This window comes from Cynocephalus volans, chromosome 10 (assembly GCF_027409185.1).
Source record: "Cynocephalus volans isolate mCynVol1 chromosome 10, mCynVol1.pri, whole genome shotgun sequence".
Taxonomy (NCBI): Eukaryota; Metazoa; Chordata; class Mammalia; order Dermoptera; family Cynocephalidae; genus Cynocephalus; species Cynocephalus volans.
In genome coordinates, this window is record NC_084469.1 from 132357192 (window position 1) to 132381807 (window position 24616).

Genomic DNA, 24616 nt, shown 5'->3' on the forward strand with positions numbered 1-24616 from the left:
TGGTCTCTGGCTGGCTGGAGGGACAGGTCCTTATCAGGTCATTACACAATGAAGGAGCCAAGGCAGAAGGCACTAGAAAGCAGAGTCCATGGTGCTATGAGAGTGATGACCTCTTCTCTTCTGGGGGTCAGAGAAAGCTTTCCTGGTGGAGTGATGTTCCGGGTGTGTGAGTATCAAAGGCAAAGGTGCTAGGATGTCCTTCCAGTGAGAGAAGGACAGCCAGCAAGCTTCAGAGGTCAGCGGAGCCAGGGGACAGCCAAGGTGTTAGAGACTGTGGTGGCCACTGGCGAGGAGGAGGTTTTGATTCTAACTTAATGTTACTTGGAAATACTTCTACCTGGGGAGCAGGGAGAGTTGCTGAGGGGCTGTAAGCAGGAAGTAAAAGTAATCATCTTGGTGGGTTTTTTCTTTCTCTGCTTGGCAGCTGGCCAGTACTGGGATCCGAATCCCCGATCTTGATGTTATAACACCGTGCTCTAACCAACTGTGCTAACCAGCCAGCCCTGTTTTGTTTTTTTAAAGACAGCTACAGGCTCTGAGGAGAATGGATTGATGGCAGCAGGGATGAGGACAGGGAGCCCCCAATGGAAGCAGAGAGACCAGTCAGGAGGCTACTGTCCTTGCCAGCACAGGAGATGCTGGTGGTCATAGGACAAGCCAAGTGGATGGACTGACTGACCCAGGGCCCACTGGAGAGACTACTGTGACCCAGACAAAGTGGAGGACCCAGAGAGCAAGTGCTGTGGCTTACCACCTCCCGCCCGGGCTAAATTTTTTTTTTTTTTTAAAGATGACCGGTAAGGGGCTCTTAACCCTTGACTTGGTGTTGTCAGCACCACACTCTCCCAAGTGAGCTAACCGGCCATCCCTATATGGGATCCGAACCCATGGCCTTGGTGTTATCAGCACCGCACTCTCCCGAGTGAGCCATGGGCCAGCCCCCACCCAGGCTAATGTCGATAATTAAATTGAGTTCCATTAGTTGATGGAATGGACAGAATCATTTTCTGGTAGAAAGACAAGGAAGATTTAGATTATACATAGCAGTGGTTAACACCCATTGAACACTCTCTGTGTGCTTTATATGAGGGTACTTCAAAAAGTTTGTGGAAAAATAGAATTAAAAGATAATACAAATCTTTCCATGAACTTTTTGAAATACCCTCATACGCATGATCGCATTTTCAGGCCTAAAATTTCAGTTGCCCCCATTTCACATATGAGCTAATTGAGATTTAGAGAGGTTAAAGAATTTGCCCAAGATCACCAGCTGGTGACTGACAGAGCTAGGGTTGAAATGGGTAGCCACTGACCTGCCCTGGGACAGGTGATGAGTCCCAGGAAGTCTGGGAGCATACTGGCTGTCTTTGAGGACGTACTTCTGTTTCAGGCCCCGGGTGTGATGAGCTGATTTTGCCCACCCAGGAGTCTCCTCTCGGAGTTCCATGGAGTCATGTAAACCAGCTTGAAATCTCACATGTGTGTGTGTGCAAGGCCATAAAAACACAGTTGACCTTTTTCTCCCGGTGGCTGGGGCTGCTCTACCCTAGGCAGACCTGCCTTGTGGGTCAGGAACAAGTCTTGCCTGAGGGGCTGACTTCTGTCCCAGAAAAACACATCTCACGTTTTCACAGAAATTGGCCAGCGGGGGCTGAAGGAGCTGGAACAACATTCCAAGCCAAGGGAAGCCTGTGGGAAAGGCCTGAGGGTGGAAGCAAACGCTGCTGGTTCCAGGAGCTGCAGAATCATCGCAGGGGACCGGGATGAGCTACTCAGGCCAGAGAGGTGGCCAGAAGCTTGTCAAGCAATCTGAAGGCCCTGCTTTCGTGTTTCGATGGATCCTAAGGGCAAAAGGGAGTCCTGGAAGTATCTTAAACAAGACTGAGGAGGTGGTGTTTTCACATTAGAAAGATTTCTCTGCCATCTGCCTGCCCGGGAGCAGGCAACATGTGGCCTTCCTCAGTTGGTGATGTCCTAGGCAGTGTCAGCTTTTGGATAGGGGACCCCATGATGATGACAGACTCAGAAAGAACATGACTGAACTGCTTTAAAAAGCAGATTTGGTGGGACAGGATCCTCTTCTCAGAGAGCTTGGACTTGAGTCACCAGAAAGGGAATCAGAGCTGTTACTTGGATTTTTGCTTCAAATGTAACAGATTTAGTTGGTTGTAGGTATGTGTACTTAACCCTATTTGAAACCCCCTGTATTCAGTTCCTGTTGCTACTGTAACAAATTACCACAAATTTAGTGGCTTAAAACAACACGAATTTATTATCTTACAGTTCTGGAGGTCAGAAGTTTAAAATGGGTCTTACTAAGTTAATGTCAAGGTGACAGCAGACTGGTTCCTTCTGGAGGCTCCAGAGGAGAGTGTTTCTTTGCCTTTTCAGTGTCTAGAGGCCACCTGTGTTGTGTGGCCCACAGCTCCTTTCCTCCATCTTCAAAGCAAACAGTGAAGTGTCTTCAAATCTCTCTGACCTCTGCTTCCATTGTTACACGTCCTTTTCCCACTCTGACCCTCCTGCCTCCCTCTTATAAGGGCCCTTGTGATTACACTGAGCCCACCCAGATAATCCAGTATAATCTCCCCCATTTTGACATCCTTAACTTAATCTCATCTGCAAAATCTCTTTGACATGTAAAGTAACATAATCACAGGTTCCAGGGATTAGGAAGTAGACATCTTTGGGGGACTATTATTCAGATTACCACCCACTTTAACAAATAAAGAGAAAGAAGTATAAGGCTGGCAGCTGGGAGGAGAATAGACGGGAAGTAGGGAGGCTGATGTTGGGAGGACCAGACAGGAAGCTGCTGCAGGGTCAGCAAAGAAAATGCTGGTGGTCTGGGCTGGGGTGAAGCAGGAAGAATGGACATGGGACATGTTTCAGAGTAAGAACAGCCTGATCTTGGGGACTATCTGGGTTAGGTGGGCAAGGACTAGGAGGAGAGATATGGGAAGATGCTTGAGTGTAGAGATGAGTGACTGGGTTGATGGCCGTACCCTTTGCAGAGCCCAAGGAGAGGAGCAGGTTTGTGGCAAAGACAAATAGGGCATGTTGGGATGTTTGCATCTAAGACACTCATGGGGCATTCAGGAGAGGTGCCCCAGGAGGCAGGTGGGTCCAAGGTCTAGAAGGTTGTGACTCTTGGGTCTCTCCCCTTCCTGTTGGCATGTATGGTCTCTTCCTCCACCTTGATTTCTGGGTCACCATCTCTGTTTGACCCTAAGTTCTTCAATTCTAGGTAAGAGCTGAAGATTCATCTTGTGTTTTTGAAGCCAGAGTAGCACAGGTATTTATTCCACAACAAGTTTGAGTTTATTAGTCCTGAAAACAAGCATTTAAATCATAGAGAGGTTAAGTCACTTGCACAAGGACCCACAACTGGCATGTGACAGAGCAGGAATAATTATACTGCTTTTATTGTATGCTTGTGACTTATACATTTTAGAGATAGGGAAGGTTTCTATCACTATCTGCTGCTCTGAGTAGATAGCCAGTCATCTGCTCACCATTTTAGGGCCTTGGAGATATGGATGGGACAGGTGGCAGAAGGCAAAGGCTCTTACTGTCTTTTGAAAAAGCCTGAGCTCATGGGAGAATCCATCCTGTGTCCCCAAGGAGAAGGGGAGAGCTTTCAGGGAAGTCAGATCAGCAGCAGAGTCCCCTAGGCGGGAAAAGTGAAGAGAATCTGCAGGCCCTGGAACAGAGGAAGTAGGCATCTGGCCCCTGGCAGCCCCAGGGAGGGGCTGGAGCCTCAGCAGGCACGCCCCACAGAACCCAAACCTGAAAATCCTTGTGGACTGGGGCAATGGCTGTGGCCTCAGTACCAGAGAGGACCCATGACCAGAGGGAGATTTTTTTTTTGCTGTAGGAGATCATGAGTCCTTTGGAAACAAAGATTGAATTTCCCATCAGCCTGGAAGATGGGGGCTCCCAGTATGAGTTATGCTTGATTTAAAGGCAATAAAGAGGGCCGACCCTGTGGCTCACTCGGGAGAGTGCAGCGCTGGCAGCGCAGCAGCACTCCCACCGCGGGTTCGGATCCTACATAGGGGTGGCTACTGCACTCACTGGCTGAGCGCGGTGTTGGACGATACCAAGCCAAGGGATGTGATCCCCTTACCGGTCACAAAAAAGAAAAAAAAAAAAAAAAAAAAAAAAAAAAAGGCAATAAAGAAGCAAGATATTTTGTGCTACGTATTTTAAGCTCTTATACTTTACACTTTTTTTTTTTTAAGTGGCTGGCCAGTATGAGAATCTGAACCCTTGACCTTGGTGTTATCAGCATCACTCCCAAGTAAGCTAACCAGCCAGCCCGGGTACCCGCATTTTTAGTTGCGTAATTTATTTATTTGTCTACAGCTGTCTGTCCCTTAACGTGTAGTTTCCCTGAAGGGCAAGGATCTCATAGGTGTTCCTCATGGTATGTCCAGTGCCCAGCACTTACTCTCATTAAAGCATGCAGAAAACAAACAAACGAACAAAAAAAACATGCAGTTTGACTGGGGGTGCTCCTGAGAATGGTGGTCTTAGGAGAGAAACTGGAGGGGGGCGCGTTTGGAACAAGTTAGGATTTCGGGAAAAAAAAACTGTAAATCGGGGGTGGCGGGGAGTGGACTTTCTAGGGAAAAGATTTGGAAAAAAATGGGAAATAGGCAGGCTGGGGCGAGAGAGGAGTCCCCGGGAAGCCCCGCCCCGAGCCGGGGTACCGGCACGAAGTGACGCGGCGCGGTTTGGCCACCGTGAGGCGCCGTAGCCCGCGCCGTTGCCAGGGGAACGGGCCCAGCGCGGGACAAGGCCCAGCTTGCCTCGGCCTTGCCGGGCTTCACCGCCAGTCCGACCGAACCAGAACCGTAGGACTCGGCGGCCCAACCTCCGTCCGGGATGGAGCCCCGTTTCGGGGCACGGCGCCGCCCGGTCTCAGGGACCGTCTCTGTCGCGAAGGTCTGAAACGCGCTCGCCGCGGGGAGGGTAGACGGCCGGGCGCGGGAGCCGAGCCGCTGGCTGACCTTGGCAGGGCCTCCGCTGCGATTCTCACCTGGGAGCCTGGCCTGAGCCGGGGGTTGCGGCTGCTGCCGCCCGGCCGGGCTCTGGGCTCACCTCGGCCAGGAGCTCGCGGCCTGGGCCCTAGGGACCCGTCAGAACGCGGGCTTCCTTCTAGCTTTCGTCAGACACACACATCTGCACTGAGCGCCTACTGTGTGCCTGGCACTGTGCCAGTTGCGGGACCACGGAGGGCTCCCAACAGACGCGGCCGGTTCCCAGAACCCACAGAGTATGAAGGAGGAGGCTGGGGAGCAGGCGTCAGATACATGACTAAAGTGGTTTCTGTTCGGGTTTAGTGCTCAAGTGATGAAATGGAGTGGGTGGTCGGGTGCCTTAAAAGGTGACTTTTAAGCTAAGCCCTGAAAGTTGGAAAGGAGCCAGCAATGTGAGCAGGTGTTTCTGGATGAGGGAAAAGCAAATACAAGGGTCTGGAGGCAGCAGAGTACCATTATGGAACAGAAAGGGTGAGAGGAGCCCTGAAGGCCGTGGTGAGAGTTTCAATTTTATCCTAGCAGGTCCAGGAAACCATTGAAGAGTTTTGCCGAGTTCCAAGTTTTGAAAAGCTCACCTCACTCTGGCTGCTGTGGGCGGTGTGGTTGTGACAGGGCACACAGGGAAGGCAGCTGAGGGCCATCCTAGTTCTGCCAGTCTAGCTGTGCCTCCTAGAAGAACTTAGTTCCTTTCTCTGAGCCTCAGAGTCCTCATCTGTGAAAGGAGGATGTTGTTCTGCATGTTGTTTATGAGAGACAGTGAGTGGCCAGTCACATCTGAGACCAATGACTAGAGACATCTATGAGAACAGTTTGAAATGCTAGGACCTACCTCAGAGCGTTGTGAGGGTTGAATAAATGAATTCTGTTGAAGTACTTAAAGCAGTGCCTGGCACAGAATAAATGACCTGTAAATGCTAGTGATGGTCATTATTATCATGGAAATACTGTAGGAGAGCAATGATGGAGGCTTGGATTAGGTGATGGCAGCAGAGATGGCAAAAAGTGACTTAACTTCCTTTACTGAAGGAGAGCTGAATTCAGACATGGGTGAGGGGTGGTCCCTGCTTTTTTGGAACTGGTGGTTCACTGTGGGAGATGGGTTTGTAAACAGATAATCACCATGAGATGCAATAAAAGCAATAGTGGTGCTTAATTAGCCAGGTTTTGTTTTGTTTTTGTTTTTCTTACTTTGTTCTGTCACAACTTTGTTCTTAATGACTGTTTCTTGGTGGGTGTTCCCCAAGGCTGACTCCTACAATCATGAGTTGCTTTCCTGCTTAAAATCAACAACCCTTGCCTCCCTTCATTGGCCTTGTTTCTGCTCCATGTTGCTCCCTCCTTCTTGTCCCCTTTCCTGGGCTTAACTTGGATCCCAAACAGTTTGCAGTGGTTGCTTCAGGAGAATGGCACAGAAAATGTTTGCAGACCATGTCAACTCAGGAATAATTGAGGTTTCAAGTTTTTCTGGCCATAGCATCAGACTTCTACATGTTGTTTATGAGAAAGTAAGTGAGGGCCCAGCCACATCTGAGACCAATGACTGGAGAGGTCTTTGAGAACAGCTAGAAGTTCTGATTTATTTTCTGGAGTTGTGTGATGTGCCTCCCTTCGTTGAACTGTAATCACTTCTCAGAATTTTAAAGCCAGACACTTCCCTGGCACCTATGGGGAATGTTAATAAACAAAGTACTCACCCCTGAAAGTCTTTTATAAATGACTTTTTGCACTGTAAAACAGTGTGCACCATGAAGTATTTTCTTTCCAGCTTTAGATAGTTAAATTGGGCATCTGTTAAATCTCATTGCAAGTTATTTCAAAGGCTGATCTCAGGAAAAAACTAAAAACTTGTTTATAAATGCCCACAGAAAATCTCTCACATGGAAACCATAAATCCTCCAGCAAACAGAGAAGATGCTTGGGAGCAAAACCTTCTGGTGGAGTATACCTTCCCTTTGGGGTCTGGGAGTCACGGGGATCTGAGCTGGCCCTTGGCAAGGATTGGAACAAGGTCCTGCCCCGCAACTTCTCTCTTGTGCTGTCTGGATATCTAATTCCAGCTTTGCCAAGCCCCATAACAGCTCATAGAAAGTTCTGTGGCTCTTCCTCACAGCTCTGCAGCCGAGCGACTCAGAATTACTTTCAAGAGTGAGAAAGCTTTTAACTAAAACCATGCACTCTGGTTACATGTTTGTTAGGCAGGAATTCCTTGGTTGTCTGAATCACATGAGTGCATTTGGTCCACACGGCAGCCCAGTGGGGCCAGAAGGGCAAGAAGTGACACCGCACAATTATTTATTATTTGACATACCTTTTTTTCCCCAAAAGCTCATATTTTTAAAAATGTGAACAGTACCAAGGAGTACACAGTAAAAGCAAATCTCTGTTTTACTTTCTGCCATCAGGCCACTGGATCTGCTTTGCAGAGGTTTCTTGCTTTTCCTTCCAGAGAGAATCTTTGTGTATAGGAACATAGATGTGTATCCATCCCTTTCACTTTTATTGACTTAGTAGCTCCCTCTACAACTGTTCTACATTTTACTTTTTTACTTAACTGTGCATCAAAGATCATTTCATCCCTTGTTTTTGATGTTGCATAGCATTCTATTGTGTGGATGTGCCATAGTTTGTTCATACACGTATTGATTTTTGTCCTTCATTACTACAAACAACATTGCAATGAATCTTTGTGTACTTTGTGTATTATATATGTACAGTATAAGATAAATACCTAGAAATGGAAAGTCTGGGCCAAAGGGTTATGTGTTCTAAAGTTTGGTAGACATTGCCAAATTGCCTCCCAGCTAACTTTTTTGAAAGATGAGTAAAGCAGAGACTCAAAGAGGTGGATCTAGGAAATTTGCTCCCAGGTTCCTTGATCTGTGAGCACTAGTGCAGTGTGAAAGTTGTCAGAATCAATATGGGGGCACTTGTGTTAAAAAAAAACCCTGACAAATACTGCTGGGAAGATCTTGAAGGGAGGGTTCTCATGCATAAACTCCTGACAACAGGAACTATCATAAAAGTCTTGGCAAAAACCAAAATTTTGCACCAAGGTCATCACAACATTATACACACGAACAAATACTTCTGTGAGGACATCTGTCCAGTAACTGCCTGTCCAACCTTGGACTGGCATCACACTTGTTATTGAGCCCAGGATAATTATCTCAAAACAATTATGTAATCCTCCTCACTTTTCCTTTAAAAACCTTTGTCTTCTTTTACCTCCCTGAATATGCACATAGTTTACTATGGCACATGTACTCCCATTGCAATTCCTATTCCTGAATAAACATCATGTTCTTTTAGAGAGTCTACCTCTCTGTCTGTTATTTAGGTTGACAGCAGGAACTAGAATAAGCATCAGTCTCCAGGCCTGCCCCTTCTCTGGCTCTACCCTTCTTCTCCTCCCATTGGTGGCTCAAATCTCTAGGCCCTCCAAACCCCTGCTTCAGCCCTGTCACTGTCTCTGACCCCATCACTTTACCCTTCCAGTTCCTTTGCCTCCCGTGACAACCGCTCTTTAGTAATTGAGTTGATTCTGATGTCCTCAGACATCTTTCAGGAACCCAGGGATATGCACAGTCAGTCCAGGCTTGGTACTTTTCACCTCAGTCTGGTTCCTTTGATGATGTCATGAATGAATTTCAGAGCAACGTTTCTAAAATTTTTTTTGGTGGAAGCAGAGGTGGGCAGGAGGGAAGTAGATCATTCATGTAACTATTCTACAGTTCATAATGAAAGCTGGAAATGTTAAGATTTCCTTTATTTTAATTTAAGCATGGAAATTAAGGTAGCCTAACATTATTATTATCATTTTTTGCGGCTGGTCAGTACAGGGATCGGAACTCATGACCTTAGTATTATGAGGATGTACTCCAACCAAATGAGCTAACCAGCCAGCCTAACCTTATTTTGAAAATGCTATTTAAGGCTCATAGCAAGTGAATGTTAACGTGAGCAGATTATTGTCATTCTGGCAATGGCCTTCACCTTGTGGAGACAAGGGAGGGGCATGCACAGCCCCTCCAGCCTACCTCAGAAGCCAGTTGGGTCCTTGGCTTACCAAAGTGTCAGCTACTTGTGGCCATAACACTCCATTGGGCCCCCTCACTCCCGTCTTCCTTTCATCCCTGCCGGCCAGCCTCTCAATGGTTTGTTCTGTGGAAATGGAAGGTACATGAAGAAAGTTTTACCGAGACCCACATACATCTCAGCCCACCAAAGATGCAGTGGGGGGCACACATCAGATGGGCGGTGGGGGAGCTTGTGGGCTGGACCTCTACCTCCTGACCAACTGCTCCCAAAGCACAGGGCTGCTGGGCTGCTGCCCTCCCTGGGCCAGCCTGCCGAGCTGTCACCTCCCACCATGCCCTTTCCCCTGTTGCTCATGCCCTCCTCCCCACTGGGCCTAGAAAGCTTTCTAAAACACCCCTCACCATTGTGTCACTCTCCTGCTTTACACTTCCTTTGACTCGCAGTGGCCCTTTGAACAGTGCCCAAGCTTCCTCGCCTGATCTCCTAGGACAGGTGATCTGAGCCCTGCAGCTCCTCGGGGCTCATCTCTCAAGGGGCCTGCCCTCACTCCACCCCAACCTGTATATTCTATGTTCTGTCACACTGAATGTCTGCTAAAATGCCTCTCTACCCATTGCTCTGATGTCTGTTTGTGTCTGTCTGGGCCCCCAGAAAGGAAGCCCCCGGGGGCAGGCGCCTGGTCTCATCTGCATTTACATTCTCAGTGCACACAGGGTCTGGGCCCCAATAAGTGCAGACTGGCCAAGGTCTGAGTGAACCAGCTGGCCATGTTGTTGGGGAGTAGAGCCACACATCTTTCAAATCAGTCCCCTAGAGAAGTGCTGAGAGGGGAGGGACAGCCAAAGAAGTCCCCGGGTCTGGTGACTGTACTTGGTCGTATCCATGGACCTTGCTTGCCCGCTCCCCGCTCGGATTCTCTCTGCCCTCCAGCCCTTTTAATCAAAATATTTTGGTCCAAAAGATTCGTGATGACAAACTCTCCAAGAGAAAATGGCATCAGTTAAGAATTGGCTAGCCCAGGCTGTTGGGGCAGGCGACATGCTTCCTATCCAGTTTGGGTGTCTGTTCCTAGTGCTGCCGCTGCTGTGAGGGAGTTCTGCCCAACAGCACTATCCCTACATCCCCATTTCTGGCAAGTGCTACCTTCCTGGGCCAAGGGTATCCTGATTTGGAGTCAAAGCTGCCCCCAACTGTTTGTGGCAGCCCCTGGCCTCAGATGGTGACTCCTCTGGCCTCAGGAGTCTGGCATGCAGCAGCACTGGGGGTGACTGTGGCCACTGCCAGGCAGAGGGGACATGTCAGCAATGTGCTTCTGTTTCTCTCTTTGAAAAATCCCTCAAGGTGTAGGGTTGTTCAGCTGTGGGAATGGCAAATAGAAAGCCAGAATTTAGGGATCGAAATTCATCGGTTCACTTCAAAGTAGTTGCCCTGGTGCTGGCGTCACTGGAGAGCCAAATTACGAGCCACAGGGATTTGCCTCAGAGCAGAACCACCCAGCTCAACTGTATTCACAGGGCTTGACCTGATGACCTTTGACTGCTTCCAAAATTCAAGGACAAAGATTTGCTACCTCTGGGGACATTCAAAAGATAGTGATGCCAGCTTTTTGATTACCTTTGTCACCTTTGATTGGAAGTGACAAGATTAGAATGATGACCCAGTGGCTTAGCTCTTAAGACAGTGTATTCCTTGGGACCACTGACTTAAGAAAGCAACTTTAACCAACCCCATCACTTTGGATATAAACCTTGTATACTATCAGATACAGTAGCCTCAGTCTAGGAATATGAAGACAAACCAGAGAGCTATTTAAGGCTAATGATAACATCTACCACTTAGTGGCATTTCTGTGTCAAGGATTTACCTACAGTGTTGCTGGTATATACACCTCCCTAGGGAGGCATCCCCACCCCATTTTTCAGATGAGGAAATCCAGGCCACTCAGCTAGTAAGTGCAGAGCCAAGAGTTGAACCTAGATCTGTTTTCTTCCAAAGCTGGGCTCTTCTTCCCTTTTGCAGCTTCTTATTAAAGACAAGGTAAGTAACCTAAGGATTCCAGTTGAGTGGGAGAAAACTAAAGTCACTCCACTTAGCTTTGAGATGAGACTACTCAGAGGTGACTTCCAATAATGCAAGGCTTGCAGGAGGCTCTGAGCCTTGGGGGTGTTGAGGTCAGTATGGCTAAGAATTAGTTTAGGGCAGTTGGGGGAATAGCTAGTCCCAGAGGGAGCAGGGGTGGGGGAAGGTATGAGCACATGATGGCCTGCGGGATGAGCTGGGGTGTGAGGAATGAAGGCAGGCTAGAGTGGGCCATGTGGCTTCAGGGGGACCAGGATTCCACACCAGTTAACATGCCCACATGTCCTTTTATTTCAGATGTTTTCAAGTCAGCCTAACATTTACTGAGTGTCTACTGTGTACAAGGTACAGTTCTGGTGGCTTGGGGAAGGAGATGTGGGGGGCAGAGGTGAATGAATCACAGCATATTTGCTGCCTTTGGGGGAAGCTGGCATAACAGGGGAACAGACATAGGGATGGCAAAGTGTTCCAAGTGGCAAAGAGACTTGAGGACTTGAGACATAGGACTGAGCACAAGTACCCCACTTGGGGCATCAGGGAAAGCTTCCCTGATGGATGAGGGGACCCTTGCAGTGGTCTTTGAAGATCAAGTCTCATTTTGTCTAGCTGAGAAGTGAGAAAGGTTTTCCAGGTAGATGTGCTGAGGTGGGGTCTTCCATACCCTTTTTGCCTAGTCAGACTCCCTGGCCCACAGGCAGGGGCTCCTGAAAGGAATGTCCAGCTGCCAGGGCTTTGTCCCCAGTTCTTGGTCTTCCCACCAAGAGCTCAGGGCTGGCCTGTCTCCCCAAGTGGGGTGTTGTCTGCCCAGGCCCAGAAGATATTGGGGCTGGGGCTCTTCCTCCTGTAATGACAAACCCACCCCTTCCTGTCCTACCTGTATGTTTGGCCACCAGGCCAGCTATTGGGCTGAAGGATGGTGGGTTGCTGCCATCTGGTGGTCTGGCTCTGGCCGAGCCTGGCCTTTCCCTGAGCTCCCTCAAGTAAGTCAAAGGGCATCAACCCACCTTTCTGTGTAAATCTGTGCACCAGACCCAGATTCACTAAGAAAAACATGGTCATTTGTGCTACTGAAGGGATTCTCCCCCCTCTCTTGTATGCTGGCTCTTCTCCAGCCAAGAAGCCTCAGACATCCCTTCTGAGGCATGGGGGGAGGTTTGGGGCCCCCTAGTCTTAAAGGGATTATATGTCTGTTGAGGGCAAAGGCTAGATCTCCCTTCTGAGCACCCCCATTCCCTGTTTCCCTTAGCAAAGGATAAGGGAGCCCTCTCTGACACTTGCATTTGGATCTCAGGATGGAGGTGACTAATCCTAACAGAATCAGCATGTGTTCTCATCGCTCTGGCCTCAGCCTGATATTGTTACCAGATGAGAACATGTCTTATTGTGTTTAACTTTGATGGTTGTGGAGACAGAACACTTTGAGCAACAGACAGCTACACTGTGTCCTGAATAAACCCTGGGCCCTCCTACCTTTTCGTGATCAGGATGGGGCCAGAGCTTGCTCTGGGACTTTGAGACAGAACTCTACTACCACCCTCTCCCCACTCTGTCTCTATCGTGCTAGGACCCCAGCATCCCCTGCAGAGTAGCAGGGAGGTGGCTTCACATCTCACCCTACTCCCCTGCTGTGAAAGCCTGGCTGCAGGCACGGACCCTGGGCTCCAGCCTGGGCCTCCTCAAGCTAATGCTGTCCCTACTCTTTCTTCCTCTGGAGATGAACATGTGCAACAAGCCTTCCAACAAGACAGCCCCTGAGAAGAGCGTGTGGACAGCACCTGTGCAGGCCAGCAGACCCTCTCCAGAGCTGCAAGGCCAGCGGTCCCGCCGGAATGGGTGGAGCTGGCCCCCTCACCCGCTCCAGATTGTGGCCTGGCTACTGTATCTCTTCTTTGCTGTGATCGGCTTTGGGGTCCTTGTTCCTCTCCTGCCCCACCACTGGGTGCCCACTGGCTATGCTGTATCCTTGGGAAAGTGTGGGGCCGGAAGAGTGGGGGCAATGGATGGAAAAACATGGCAGAGGCCTAAAGCTGGGCTCAGAGCCTCGGGCAGCAAAGGGTGAGGCAGAGCAGGGTGGGGCAGAGCAGGGTGAGTCTGGTCCCTGCCAAGGGGACCAGCTGCTCACGTGCCTGGCCTCCAGCCCCCATCTGATCCCTCCACCTGATTGGAAGTGGGAGCATTTAAAGCCCCATACAGATGTGAATCCTATTAAGTGAGGTACCATAAGAGCGATGACAAGAGAGCCTTAAAGCTATCTTTAAGCTAATTGTGTCCAGAGCAAAAGGAAGAACAAATTAGGGAGGAAATAATCATTCCATTTATGAAAGAATTTTTCACTTTTTAAGAAGAGTCATGGTAGAATGTGGTTCTATTTATGGACAGACTATTATGCTGTGCCCAGAACTGTTTATGAACTCATTGATTTTGTATGTAAGACCCTTTTAGGGTGAGGTTGGATGTGACAAGAAGTGAAATAGAGATGCCCTGAAGGCTCCAGTCCTGGCCACAACCCTGGGAGCAGAGGACGTGGCTGCAAGGCCAGGGGCTTGGGGTGCAGGAGGCATCTATGTGCCCCTATCCAGAGTCCTTACAAGAGTGTCCTGACATGTGTGTGTACTGTGAACATGATTCCCCAGGGAAGGAGGGCTAGGGTGAGCTAAAGGTGGTTGGCACAGGGGAGCTTAAAAGCCTGGGGCATAGAGTCAGCAACTGAACTTGGTTCTAGCTCAACCCCTGTTGGGCTGTGCAGGGCTAAGCAGCTTCTGCCAGCTCTCTGGGTCTCAGCCTCCTGCTCTGACAGGTGCATGGGAAGGGTCCTGCCTGCTTCTCTCAGGGGGAGGGTGACGAGGAGCATATTCGGATGTGTATGAGCACCAGAACACATAAGCCATAAATGGGAGCATGCTCTTTTGGGAAACTGCAGAGCCCTGGGCAGGTGAGTGGCATTGTCAGGTGTGTGGATAGGGACCCTAGAGGGGTCATCCTAAGATACCAGCAGTGTTATGGGGGGCTTCTGGTTCACTAGGGCCCAGGGTCTGGTCATCAGCTGTATGAATGGAAAACTTGACTTTCCCTGAGGTAACCGACAGGCCTTAGTGCTACTAAGTAGAATGCTTCATGGGACGTTCCTTCCATGATCTAGAATGGATACGTTCCTCACTCAGGATTACCTGGGTTTCTGCCATCAAGGCACCTGGGAAACCAGGTTAATAACCATGTGGTTTGGAGCAAGTAGAATCAGAGCAAATAACAGTAAGCAAAAGTAACTAGCATTTCTTGTGTATTTATATCAACTACTTTATATAGATTATCTCATTTGATCCTCTTAATAATCCTGTAATGATTTTACTAATGAAGCAACTGGGACTCAGAGAGGTTAAGTAACTTCCTGAGGACACACAGCTGGTACCAGTGAGGCCAGAAGAGCTGCTCAGGCAGCCTGACTCTGAGAAAGTGGGATGGTTTGAAGGTTTTGTCTTCTCTACATTCAGTGTCCATCTGCTTTGGGCAATGTAAAGGCTCCCAGAGCCACCTGATCTGGCAATCTGACCAGGCCTGTATGGTTCCCCTTCCTTCCATCAAAGCCTCCTTGTGCAGAGGAGGCCCCTGAGGAATGAGGTAGGGTAATGGTGTGTACCAAGTCTCCACCTCGGGCCTGGAGATGTGAAGATGAGCCCTGGGGTGCTTAGCCTCCCGCTGGAGGAAAGGCTGGTAGATCGGGGATGGTGGACACCACCCCATGTGATAGGTGTTGGGGTAGGGGCTCATACAGCAGACTGTGGGAGCAGGAGGAGGCCATCCGTACCAACAGCACCACCTGTCCAGAAGCATGCCTGCTGCTTGGAGCTCCCCCTCGTCTGTACCCAGCCTCTTCCCGTGTGCCCCTGGCTCTGCCCCTTTCCTTCATCCCCTGTATCCAGTCAGTCATCAAGTTCTGTTGATTTTACCTCCTCAATAGCTATCGCATTTGCCCCCTGCCTCCCTTACCTACTGGATGACCATTTAGTTTCTAAACAGGTCTCCACGCCGCTGTCACTGCTGGCCAGCCCTTCTGCTCCCTGCTGCTGGAGGGCTCTTACTTTTCTTTCTTTTTTTGGCGGCTGGCCTGCACCAGGATCTGAACCCTTGAACTTGGCGTTTTCAGCACCACACTCTCTGAGTGCTCTTTCAAATAAACAAATCTGATAATGTTGCTTCCCAGCTCAAAACCCCCTAATGGCTTCTTCCTACCTTAAGGAATGATATTCAAGACCCTTATATGGCCTTCAAGGCTTCCCACATTCTGGACTTTGCTCATCTCCCTAGCTTCCTCTTATTTTTTTATTTTTTATTTTTTTAAGAGATGACCGGTAAGGGGATCTTAACCCTTGACTTGGTGTTGTCAGCACCACGTTCACCCATTGAGCTAACCAGTCATCCCTACATGGGATCCGAACCTGTGGCCTTGGCATTATCAGAACCACAATCACCCGAGTGAGCCCCAGGCCGGCCCCCTACCTTCCTCTTAAAGTATGTTCCCTGCTCTCCTGTTTCCACAACATTGATTTCTGCCTGGAAGCCTCTTGCCTTTCTTCCTACCCCAAAACCCACCTAAGTGGCCAAGAACTGGCAGCCCATGGGTCAATCTGGTCTGTAGATTTTTTAAAAATTGAGGGATAATTAACACACAAAATGCACAGATCTTGTGTTCCTTCAACAGGTGTATTTAAAAAATTTTTTCCGTAACATTTAAACATTGAGAGTTCTCACATGAAGCCCAAATTTCTAGTTCCTTTTGAAAAGCCAGAATTTGGCAACGTGGGCCCTCATTCTTGTGTGGCAGCCATGAGCTGGACCCACACATCAGCCAACCTTTGGGTGGCACTCTACATGTTCTGGTAGCCACAGTCTCCAGCTAGGCCTCCTGCCCTCTTTACCTGCCAGGTCCCTGTTATCCATTCCTCTCTAAGTCTCAGCTAAGACAATCCTTCCTCAGGTCAGTCTTCCGAACCCCTTTGGATTAAATGAGGTCACTCGGTTCCAAACTTGCATAGTTACTTTCTTCATGGTAATTAACCCTTTACTTGATAACTGCGTTTTCCACCAGACGTAGTCTCCTCAGGGCTAGGGACCAAGTCTGTCCTGCCCCTGCCATATCCCTCAGTGCCTGGCACAAAGAAATACCTCAGTAAACAGTTGAGTGAATGAACCCAGGGGCGGGAAGGGAAAAGTGTGGGAGCAGGCGGAAGCTGAATGTTTGCGCATGTTCATTGTGTTTAAAGAGAGGCCAGAATGGTGAGATGTGGTGGCTGGTGATACCAGAGAGGTTGGGAGCAGCCAGAGTCAGAGGGGCCTGGGCCCTGAGCTGAGGAGTGAGCTTTAGCTGGAGAGCCATTGAGAGCCATTGTAGGAGTTTAAGCAGGGAGGGCTTTAGTTTAAGTTTTTTAAAAAACACCCTGTGACCATGTGAAGAGTAGACTCAAGGAAACACAGACAAGAGGGGCAGAGTTGGGGGACTATAGAGTGGCCTAGGCAAGAGGTGAAGACCTGGCCCGTGGCAGTGGCCACAGGGATAGAGAGGTCAGTGATGGCCACAGGATGGTTTTCAGCTGTACTGCAGCTCTTGAAGACATGTAGAGAAATGTGGCGGCTAGGAGGAGGAGGAGAAAGACAGGAAAGGAGGTTGGACAGCTGATGGATGAAGGATGGAGGATGATCGATAGAGAGATGATGTCCTCCTGGCTAGCAGGAAGATGCATGGAGGATCGTGGGTGAGTGGGTGAGTGGATAGAGGGAGGGAGGGAGGGTGGATGGCTGCCCGGGTGGGATCTGTTGGTGAATTTTTACACATTCAGACTTTGCAACAAGTTGTCAGCATACTTGTCTCCTGCATTTGGCTCAGTCACTGAGCAGATAGGTCCTAGAAGAGCTGCATTTCAGCTCTAGGAATTAGTTATGCTGCCCCTGGCCAGGATCTAAACATGTTAGGTCATCCCAGACACTCAGCCCAGGGCTCCAAGGGCCTAGACACCAAGTGAGCGACCTCTGTCTGCAAATGATTCTCCACTGCTTAAAGGGGATGCTTAAAGGGACCTGGCTGCCTAAAGGGGTCCAGCTGCTTAAAGGCCTGGCTTCTTAAAGGGGATGGCTGCTTCCCTCTTGGAGCTGACTTCCTGTGAAAGCAAGCTCAGAACTTAAACTTTAGGTTTCTGAGCCTTAGGGGATGATCTTTCAGTTTTACTTCATCATTTGGAATCTGAAACCAGAAACTGGCCTGAGGTCTGACCAGCCAGGGCCTGTGCTAGGCCCAGAGCGGGGAGCCCAGGGCCCTGTAGTTGGGCGCCTTGATGGCAGCAGCAGGCAGTGCTGGCTTGTGAGCTCCATTACCAGATGACCCCTCTCCTCTTCCATATGGGGCACAGCGGCCTGCTGAAGAGGTCTGATGGGGATGTTCTTGCGGGGCTGGAGGTAGGAGGTGGCACAGGCAGAGAAAGACTGCAGAGGGAGTCAGCATGGAGGTGGCGAAGTTCTCTGGCTTCAGAAGTGGCCCGGGCTCCCAGCTGGCAGAGTGTGGAGTGAGTCTTTAACCTGCTGGGCCAGTGCATGGGCGCCATCTTTGCTGGCCACCTTGTGGTGCACCTGACTGCTGTCTCCATCGATCCAGCAGATGCCAATGTGCGGGACAAGAGCTACGCAGGGCCACTGCCCATCTTCAACCGCAGCCAACATGCACACGTCATTGAAGACCTGCATTGCAACTTGTGCGATGTGGATGTGTGAGTGCACGAGTGTGGGTGTCTGGGTACGTGTGGGCACTGAGTGTGCCTGAGGCCCACCAGTAGGGCTCAAGGTGGAGAGGGGCATGCCAGGGATTCACAGTCATCCCACTGCCTGAGAACCCTTGTGTTTTACACAGTCAAAAATCTCAATGGAGTGACAGAGAATTGGGTCCCTGAGAAGGTGAGGAAGAAGGTGATTGGAAACAGATGAGGAAAAGCATTTCCAACAAAGTAGGAAACATTTGGCACTGCCACAAACATTTCTAATGACGAACTCTGCCAGTGACATTTCCCATTTCTCACAAGCATTCTGAGACAGGGGCGGGATTAGCCCCCACAGGCAGGTTTTCTGGAAGACTGCAGATGGCAGTAAAATACCCATAGAATGGCAGGGAAAAAGGGACCCCAAAATGGAGATGTCAGGGAGAGCAATGCAGGTCGTGGTTCTGGCAGCTTTGCTCTCTCCTGCTCTCTGGCTCGCACCCGCATCTTCTCCTGGCTTGCCTCCGGGGTCCCCCAGCTCTTTGGAGGCGCCGCCTCCCCCAGGGTCCCATTCCGCAGTGCCTCCAGAGGGCGCGCGCGCTCCTCGTCGCCGCGCTCCGCTGTGGGTTGGAGGCGCCTCGTCTGTAACGCGGTTTCAGGCCAGCGCTCGGGTCCCTCCACCGACCCCAATCCGCTCGCTCGGGCGGGGCAGGCCGGGCCGGGCCAAGAGGAGCTGAATGAGCCGGCCGACCGCTCTGTGCCCCCTGCACCCGCAGGAGCTCTCGCTCCAAGCACTGCAGCGCCTGCAACAAGTGCGTGTGCGGCTTCGACCATCACTGCAAGTGGCTCAACAACTGCGTGGGCGAGAGGAACTACCGGTGAGAGCGGGGCCGGAGCTGCGCGGTCTGAACGTGTGAGCCAGGGACCTTGCAGCCTGCATGAGGCAGGGCGGCGATGGGGGCCTTCGGGGACCTGTACGCTGGTGTGCAGTCGCGCGTGCTCCTTTGAGAGGGGGGTGCGCCCCGGGTGCCGGCTGGCACCGCTAAGGGTGGTTTTGGGGTCCAGAGAAAGGTTGCTGGCCCAGATAATGGGGGAAGGAGCCTGGTGGGGTGGCCGCTCATCTTCAGTTGCGCCCTGTGCCTTTGGCTTCTGAGGAGTTGAGGCTGTGGGGTAAGAGGCCAGGCCCCCCATCCCAGCCATGGGCCCTTCTGAGCTGGAGCACCTGGGTGCTGACAACTGCCCGTGGCTGGGCCCAGGCTCTTTCTACACAGTGTGGCATCCGCTTTACTGGGTGTCCTGCTCCTGGTGCTGGTGGCCACTTATGTCTTTGTGGAGTTCTTTGTCAACCCCATGCAGCTGCGCACCAACCAACACTTTGAAGGTCAGTTTGGGCTCCAGGCCCACACCCACCCCCAGTCAGTTCTGGTCACTGGTCACAGCCCAGGTGAGCACAGTCTGCTTGTGCCTTGCAGTTCTGAAGAATCACACAGATATGTGGTTTGTGTTCCTGCCTGCTGCCCCCGTGGAGACCAAGGCACCTGCTATCCTGGCCCTGGCTGCCCTCCTCATCCTTCTGGGCCTGCTCTCCACAGCCCTGCTCGGCCACCTGCTCTGCTTCCACATTTATCTCAGTAAGTGACCCTCCCCTGTCTCCACACACACCTGCCTTACAGGGGATAAGGGTCCCTAGACTGCAGGGAGGTGCCCAGTTGGGCTGTAGAACCCTGAAACCATACCTGTCCCAGTGCTGGCTCTCTATGGGGGCCTGGTCTCACCCATAGTTTAGTGTATTTGGGGACAGTGGTTTCAGCCTGGGGCTGTGTGCCCTCCCTCCCCTTCTGAGCTCCAGCATCCCCCCTCCACTGCTCTGAGCCCTCTCCCCTCCCCTCCAGTGTGGCACAAGCTCACCACCTATGAGTACATCGTGCAGCACCGCCCACCACAGGAGGCAAAGGGGGCCCACAGGGAGCTCGAGTCGTGTCCCCCCAAGATGCAGCCCATACAGGTATAGAGGTGGCCTAGAAGACTGAGTGGGTGGAAGATGGGGTCCAGGGTGGGGGTGGAGGTGGGCTGTGTAGCGAGCAGCCAATGAGGAGACAGGGCAAGGGAAGCAAGCCTAGAACAGGTGGAGTAGGGTATGCTGGGGGCAGCAGGGGCCAAACCTGTAATGAGCATGTGGGAGCCCTGTGTTTCCCTGACCCCATGTATGCGCCTTTCCAGGCTCCACGCATGTGCTGGAGAGTGTGGGAGCCCTGAAGCAGGCAGATTGGGGCTACAGGAGAAGAGAGAGGGATGGACCAGTGACTGGGTCAGAGACTTGGCTAGGATGGAGTCATCAGTTCCCTCCATCCATGGCATTGAGCCCTTGTACCCGTTACCTTTTCTATCATTAGAACACCCCATGAGGCAGGTACTGTCACCACGCCCATGTTGCAGTGAGCAGGCTGAGTCCTAGAAAGGTTAAACAGAAGCTGGGTCTGGGAAGAGTTAAAGTCTCCACACTCTGAAGCAGGAACACTCCAGCCCAGGCACTGGCCTGGCCAGCCCAGCTGCTGACCAGGCTATCCCCATTCCCATGCCCCATGGTTTCCTGAGGTCAGCAGCTGGGGGAGGGGGTGGTTCAGTCCTCAGAGCCCCTAGGGACTGGCAAGGCAAGGGTCCCAGGCAGACTTTGCTGGGAAGGCTGAGCCCTGGATCCCCCCCGAGATGCCCGAGTCTTCATGGAAACTGGACACAAACAAGCTGGTGGGCGGGTTGGGGGAGGACTTGGGATTCCACCTCTGTTCTCATCACCAGGCTGCCACACCACTGTAAACCTGCCCTGGTGCCGGGCACTGACCTGTGTAAACACAGTAGCATCCATTCTGGGGAGTGGGCATCATCCCCCTCCCCACATCACAGAGAAGACTGAGGCTCAGAGAGGTAGGCAGGAGAGTTTCTCAGGCTTTACAGCCAGCACCCATTGAGGCAGGGCTGGCCCTGGGATGCCCAGACTCCAAGGCTCTGTGCCTCTGCCCTGCCTAGGCTTTGGGGCCAGATGTGACAGCAGCAAGGACATTTAATTTCTGTTCTGTCCATCTACAAATGATTTAAGGGAGGCCTACCTAGTGGGTAGGAGCAGTGTGCTGTCCCCTTTTATAGATGAGAGCGCTGAGGCTGAAAGGTGCCACTCAATCATCTATGAAAGTGCAAATATTTGAAGGGCTCTGAGAGAGGATCCTAGGGACAGCTGTGATGAGAGGAGGAGGATCTGAGTGGGGGCCTCCTGGTGACACTCTCAGACTTCCGCAGCTGGCTAGGGCCTGGCTCCTGACCCGTCCTGGCCCCACAGCCTTCTGGGACCATCCTGTACTGCTGACCCCTTCTCTGCCCCACCCACTGGAGCCCTGGGGCCCCAGGGTAGGCTTTGCTCCTCTCTGCTGGGTCCTGGAGAGAGGGGTGCTGAGTCCACAGTGGGGATGAGGAAAGATGTAGGGAATGATTCCCTTGAAGTCCCAGTCTCTGTGACTGGCCTCTGACCCCAGACTCTGGGCTCCTTTGCTCAGGCCAGTACCCCCACACCCCTCCCCAAAGAATCAGCCTGGGCAGAGGTTGGACATGGGACTGGCCCCCGGCCTTGGTCTCTGCACCTGTGCAGCCAGCTCGCAGCCAGCTGGGTTCTGTCCCCCAGATCTGCCAGGGCCCCGCAGACAGCCTCCCCACCCCCACCCCGAGCAGGAATGCGGGAGGGGCCCCTCTCGGAGCCGTTGCCCCCAAACATAGGCTTGTTTTAGAGACGGTATTGCTGTTTCAGTGTCGTCTCTGCATTAGTCAGGACGCCTCAGTCTCCATGGAAACGGCTGCCGAGCCGGCGACAGCTGTCCGGGTGCTCCCCTATCCGCCCCGCCCCGCCCCCCGTACCCGACGGGGGCGGGGCCTCGCCGCCCTGGCTCCACCCCACATCCTTCGCACCCTGCCCTTCCCGGGCTGACTTTTTCCTGGATTTTGTTTCTTCACCTGCAGTCCTCACCCGCGGGCGTCGCTGGGGTGCAGGCCTAGGCCGCTCCTGCGACCTCCCGGCTTCAAGGCCCCTTCCCTTTCGGGGGTTGCGTCTAGTCCCTGGAGTCGCTGTGAAGATCAGCGACTAAACAAGACACACAGCTCGCCCATAAGCCTGGTGCGGGATGGGGCTGCGGCGCTTTTGGTTCCACCACTCACTGCCTTCCCTTTTGCGGGTAGGGGCAGGGGAGACCGCGCGCACACACCCCTTCTCAGAAGCCGGGATTGTGGCTGTTACTCTGTGAGGATGAGGGGCGCACCCAGGACTCAGGAGCCGGCGAGCCGGACACACAACCTCGGGTGCATACTACGGCCTCTGAACAGCTGCCCTATCTCCCAACCAGGGAGAAAAAATCGGTTCAGAGGCTGGAGTCCTGGGGGGTGGGGGTTAGGGGTGGGCTGGAGAGGGCAGCTCTGAGCTCCTCTTCCCCATCCCACCCCCTTGGGCCAATCAGCTGTATAGTGGGTGTACGGGGTCAACTGACTAAATGAAGTGAGGATCTGGGGATGGGGTAAGGTCCAGAAATGGGTTTTTAAAGTCTCATCCTGCAGAAGGGTTTTCCCAGCACAGCTGGGAATCTGGAGGACAGACCTAGACCACTGGGATGAGGCTTGCAAACCTTCTACTTAGGCCAGTGAGGACGTGTTCGACACTGGGTGGGCTCAGGATTCAGGAAGCCCTGGGTCCACACCTGGCTTCCCAGCCTCCCTGATCCCCACCTTCCCCCAGGAGATGGAGTTCTACATGCGGACCTTCAGCCATGTGCGCCCAGAGCCCCCTGGCCAGGCCAGACCAGCGGCAGTGAATGCCAAGTGAGTGCAACTTGGGCATATGCCACATGGGCATCTCCCATTAGCATGGCAGGGCCATCCCAGGTAGGAGAAAGGGTGTAGGCCAAAGCCAAGGTCCAGCCCAGTATGGCCTTAGATGATGGACCAATGGCCCTCTCTCCTCTGCTGGGAAGGGAGGCTTTTATCAGGACCTCCAGCAGGGAAGGATTTGGGGGAACAGCAACCAGAGCTTACCGTCCTGTTTTCCCCTCAGTCCCTCTCGGTTTCTTGCCACCAGTGGCCAAGGGGAGCCTCCACCACGCTCCTCCCCAGACACTCTCGCCCTGCCTTTCCAGATCCGATCCCAGGTAGGAGAGACTGTACTGGACCCTCTGTCCAGGTTGAGGGGGATGGGAAGGAAACCTCTACCCTACCGCACACCTCTGCTGCTTCTGGCGATGTGGGGTCTGGGGAAGTGGCCCTCATCTCCCCTCTGTCTTTGTAGAAAAAGAGGAAGCGGCGCGTGTATAAGGTGCCAACGTCCGGGACCTTGGGCCGGGAGTCCTCGCTGTCCAAGCTGCGGGGTGAGCGCCCTTGCTGTCTGGGTCCTGCTCGGGGAGCTCCGGGGGAGGGAAAGGCAGAGCCCGGAGCGAGTCGCAGGCCCTAGTCTCACGTTGCCCTCCACTGCACAGGGACCCGGGCCCCCGGCAGCTGCTCCAGCTCCTTGACGGATTCCGTGGGCACCAGCCCCATGCACGCCGCTGACGCATCAGGTGCCTACCACTCGGCGTCTGCCGAGTCCATGGACGAGATTCCAGTGGCGCAGAAGCGCCTGGGCAGCGCCGCTCTGGCCGCCCCAGGGGTTAGGGGCCGAGAGCCCGGGCTGGCGCCGCAGACGCGTGCGCCCGCCGTTTTCGTGAGCCCGAGCAGCGGCGAGCCCGGGACTCTAGGCGGCCGGGAAGCCGGCCTGGCTTAGCTGGGCCCAGAGGCAGGAGGGCCGAGGAAGAGCGGCCGGCCCGACTCTCTATGCAACACCCCACCCTTGCGGCACCGAGTGCACTTTAGGGACCCCGACGGCCGGCGGGATCGGCCTCCCTCCCCTACGACTCAGCAATACCCACCCTACCGGCCATGATGCTCCAATAAACTTTTTTAATGCTTTTGCGGACTTGGCGCTTACTTTCTTAATGGCAAGGGCCGTGGGCCCTCCGGGAGCCGGAACATTGCCAGTCGGCCTGGGGGCAGAGGGTGAGGGGAGTCCCTGTACAGTAGGTGGCCACCTAGATGGTCTTATGGAGGTGCGCGAGGATCCGCGGCGCCCAGGTACCGGGCTGGTGGTTAGGAAAGGCCCTGGAAGACTTCCTCGAGGTTATTTTTCTTAAAGATAGGATTTGCACTTGGAGACTGAGGGGAAGCAGGCTTTGGGCTCCGGAGGCAGCATCGGGAGCAGAGGCTGCTACGAGGCCGGGGCGAGGTGGAAATAAAAGGAGGAGTCGGACCCCGGAGTCCGGGAGCTTCTTCCCGGCGGAGAAATCACCGTCGAAGTATTCTAGGGCCGGGCAAGTGTGATTCGCTCATTGTCGCCTCCCTCATACAGTGCTCCGGACTCTGGACCCGACCCGGGAGAACGCGGGATTTGTGGCCTGGGGATGCCACACCTTCAGTGGCCAGCTGTGGTCTTGAGCCAGCTGTAGACCCCTACAACTGAGGGAAAGGACCTTCCCACTACCTCCCACCCCCCACACACCCACGCTCCAGTTCCCAAATGCCCTCTAGGAAGCTGGATCTCCCCTGGAGGTTGGGGGCCCGCTTTGAATTTGGGCAGGGCGCAGGATAGAGGGCTGTTTTCCTGTCAGAGAGCCATCCGAGGACATCCAGATATGCAGACGGCTTGTCTCCCCAGTCGAG

At 52.6% G+C, this 24616-nt stretch overlaps 1 protein-coding gene across 4 annotated transcripts; it reads left to right on the plus strand.

Moving 5' to 3' along the window:
* The first annotated feature begins 4805 nt into the window (after positions 1-4805).
* Positions 4806-23876, plus strand: ZDHHC1 (zinc finger DHHC-type containing 1). 4 transcript variants are annotated; one of them, XM_063111771.1, is made up of 13 exons: positions 4806-4950; positions 11460-11507; positions 12877-13119; positions 17739-17914; positions 18676-18777; positions 19156-19280; positions 19372-19530; positions 19792-19904; positions 22118-22237; positions 22668-22750; positions 22983-23076; positions 23214-23292; positions 23401-23876. In XM_063111771.1, exons 3-13 carry the CDS (start codon positions 12877-12879, stop codon positions 23682-23684), a joined length of 1578 nt encoding a protein of 525 aa, XP_062967841.1. In that variant the 5' UTR covers positions 4806-4950; positions 11460-11507; the 3' UTR covers positions 23685-23876. The 4 variants fall into 4 exon arrangements, with proteins under 4 accessions (XP_062967841.1, XP_062967842.1, XP_062967843.1 ...); XM_063111772.1 differs by lacking the exon at positions 22118-22237; XM_063111773.1 differs by lacking the exons at positions 4806-4950; positions 11460-11507; positions 12877-13119 and adding an exon at positions 14024-14094 and having other exon boundaries at positions 17803-17914.
* The last annotated feature ends 740 nt before the right edge of the window (positions 23877-24616 follow it).

Bases quoted from the DNA above. Each gene is read 5' to 3' on its own strand.
- ZDHHC1 (XM_063111771.1), top strand. From the start codon at position 12,877: ATGAACATGTGCAACAAGCCTTCCAACAAGACAGCCCCTGAGAAGAGC. The intron at 19,281-19,371 runs GTCAGTTTGGGC...TGTGCCTTGCAG, and splicing joins CACCAACCAACACTTTGAAG to TTCTGAAGAATCACACAGAT. The intron at 23,293-23,400 runs GTGAGCGCCCTT...TCCACTGCACAG, and splicing joins CTCGCTGTCCAAGCTGCGGG to GGACCCGGGCCCCCGGCAGC.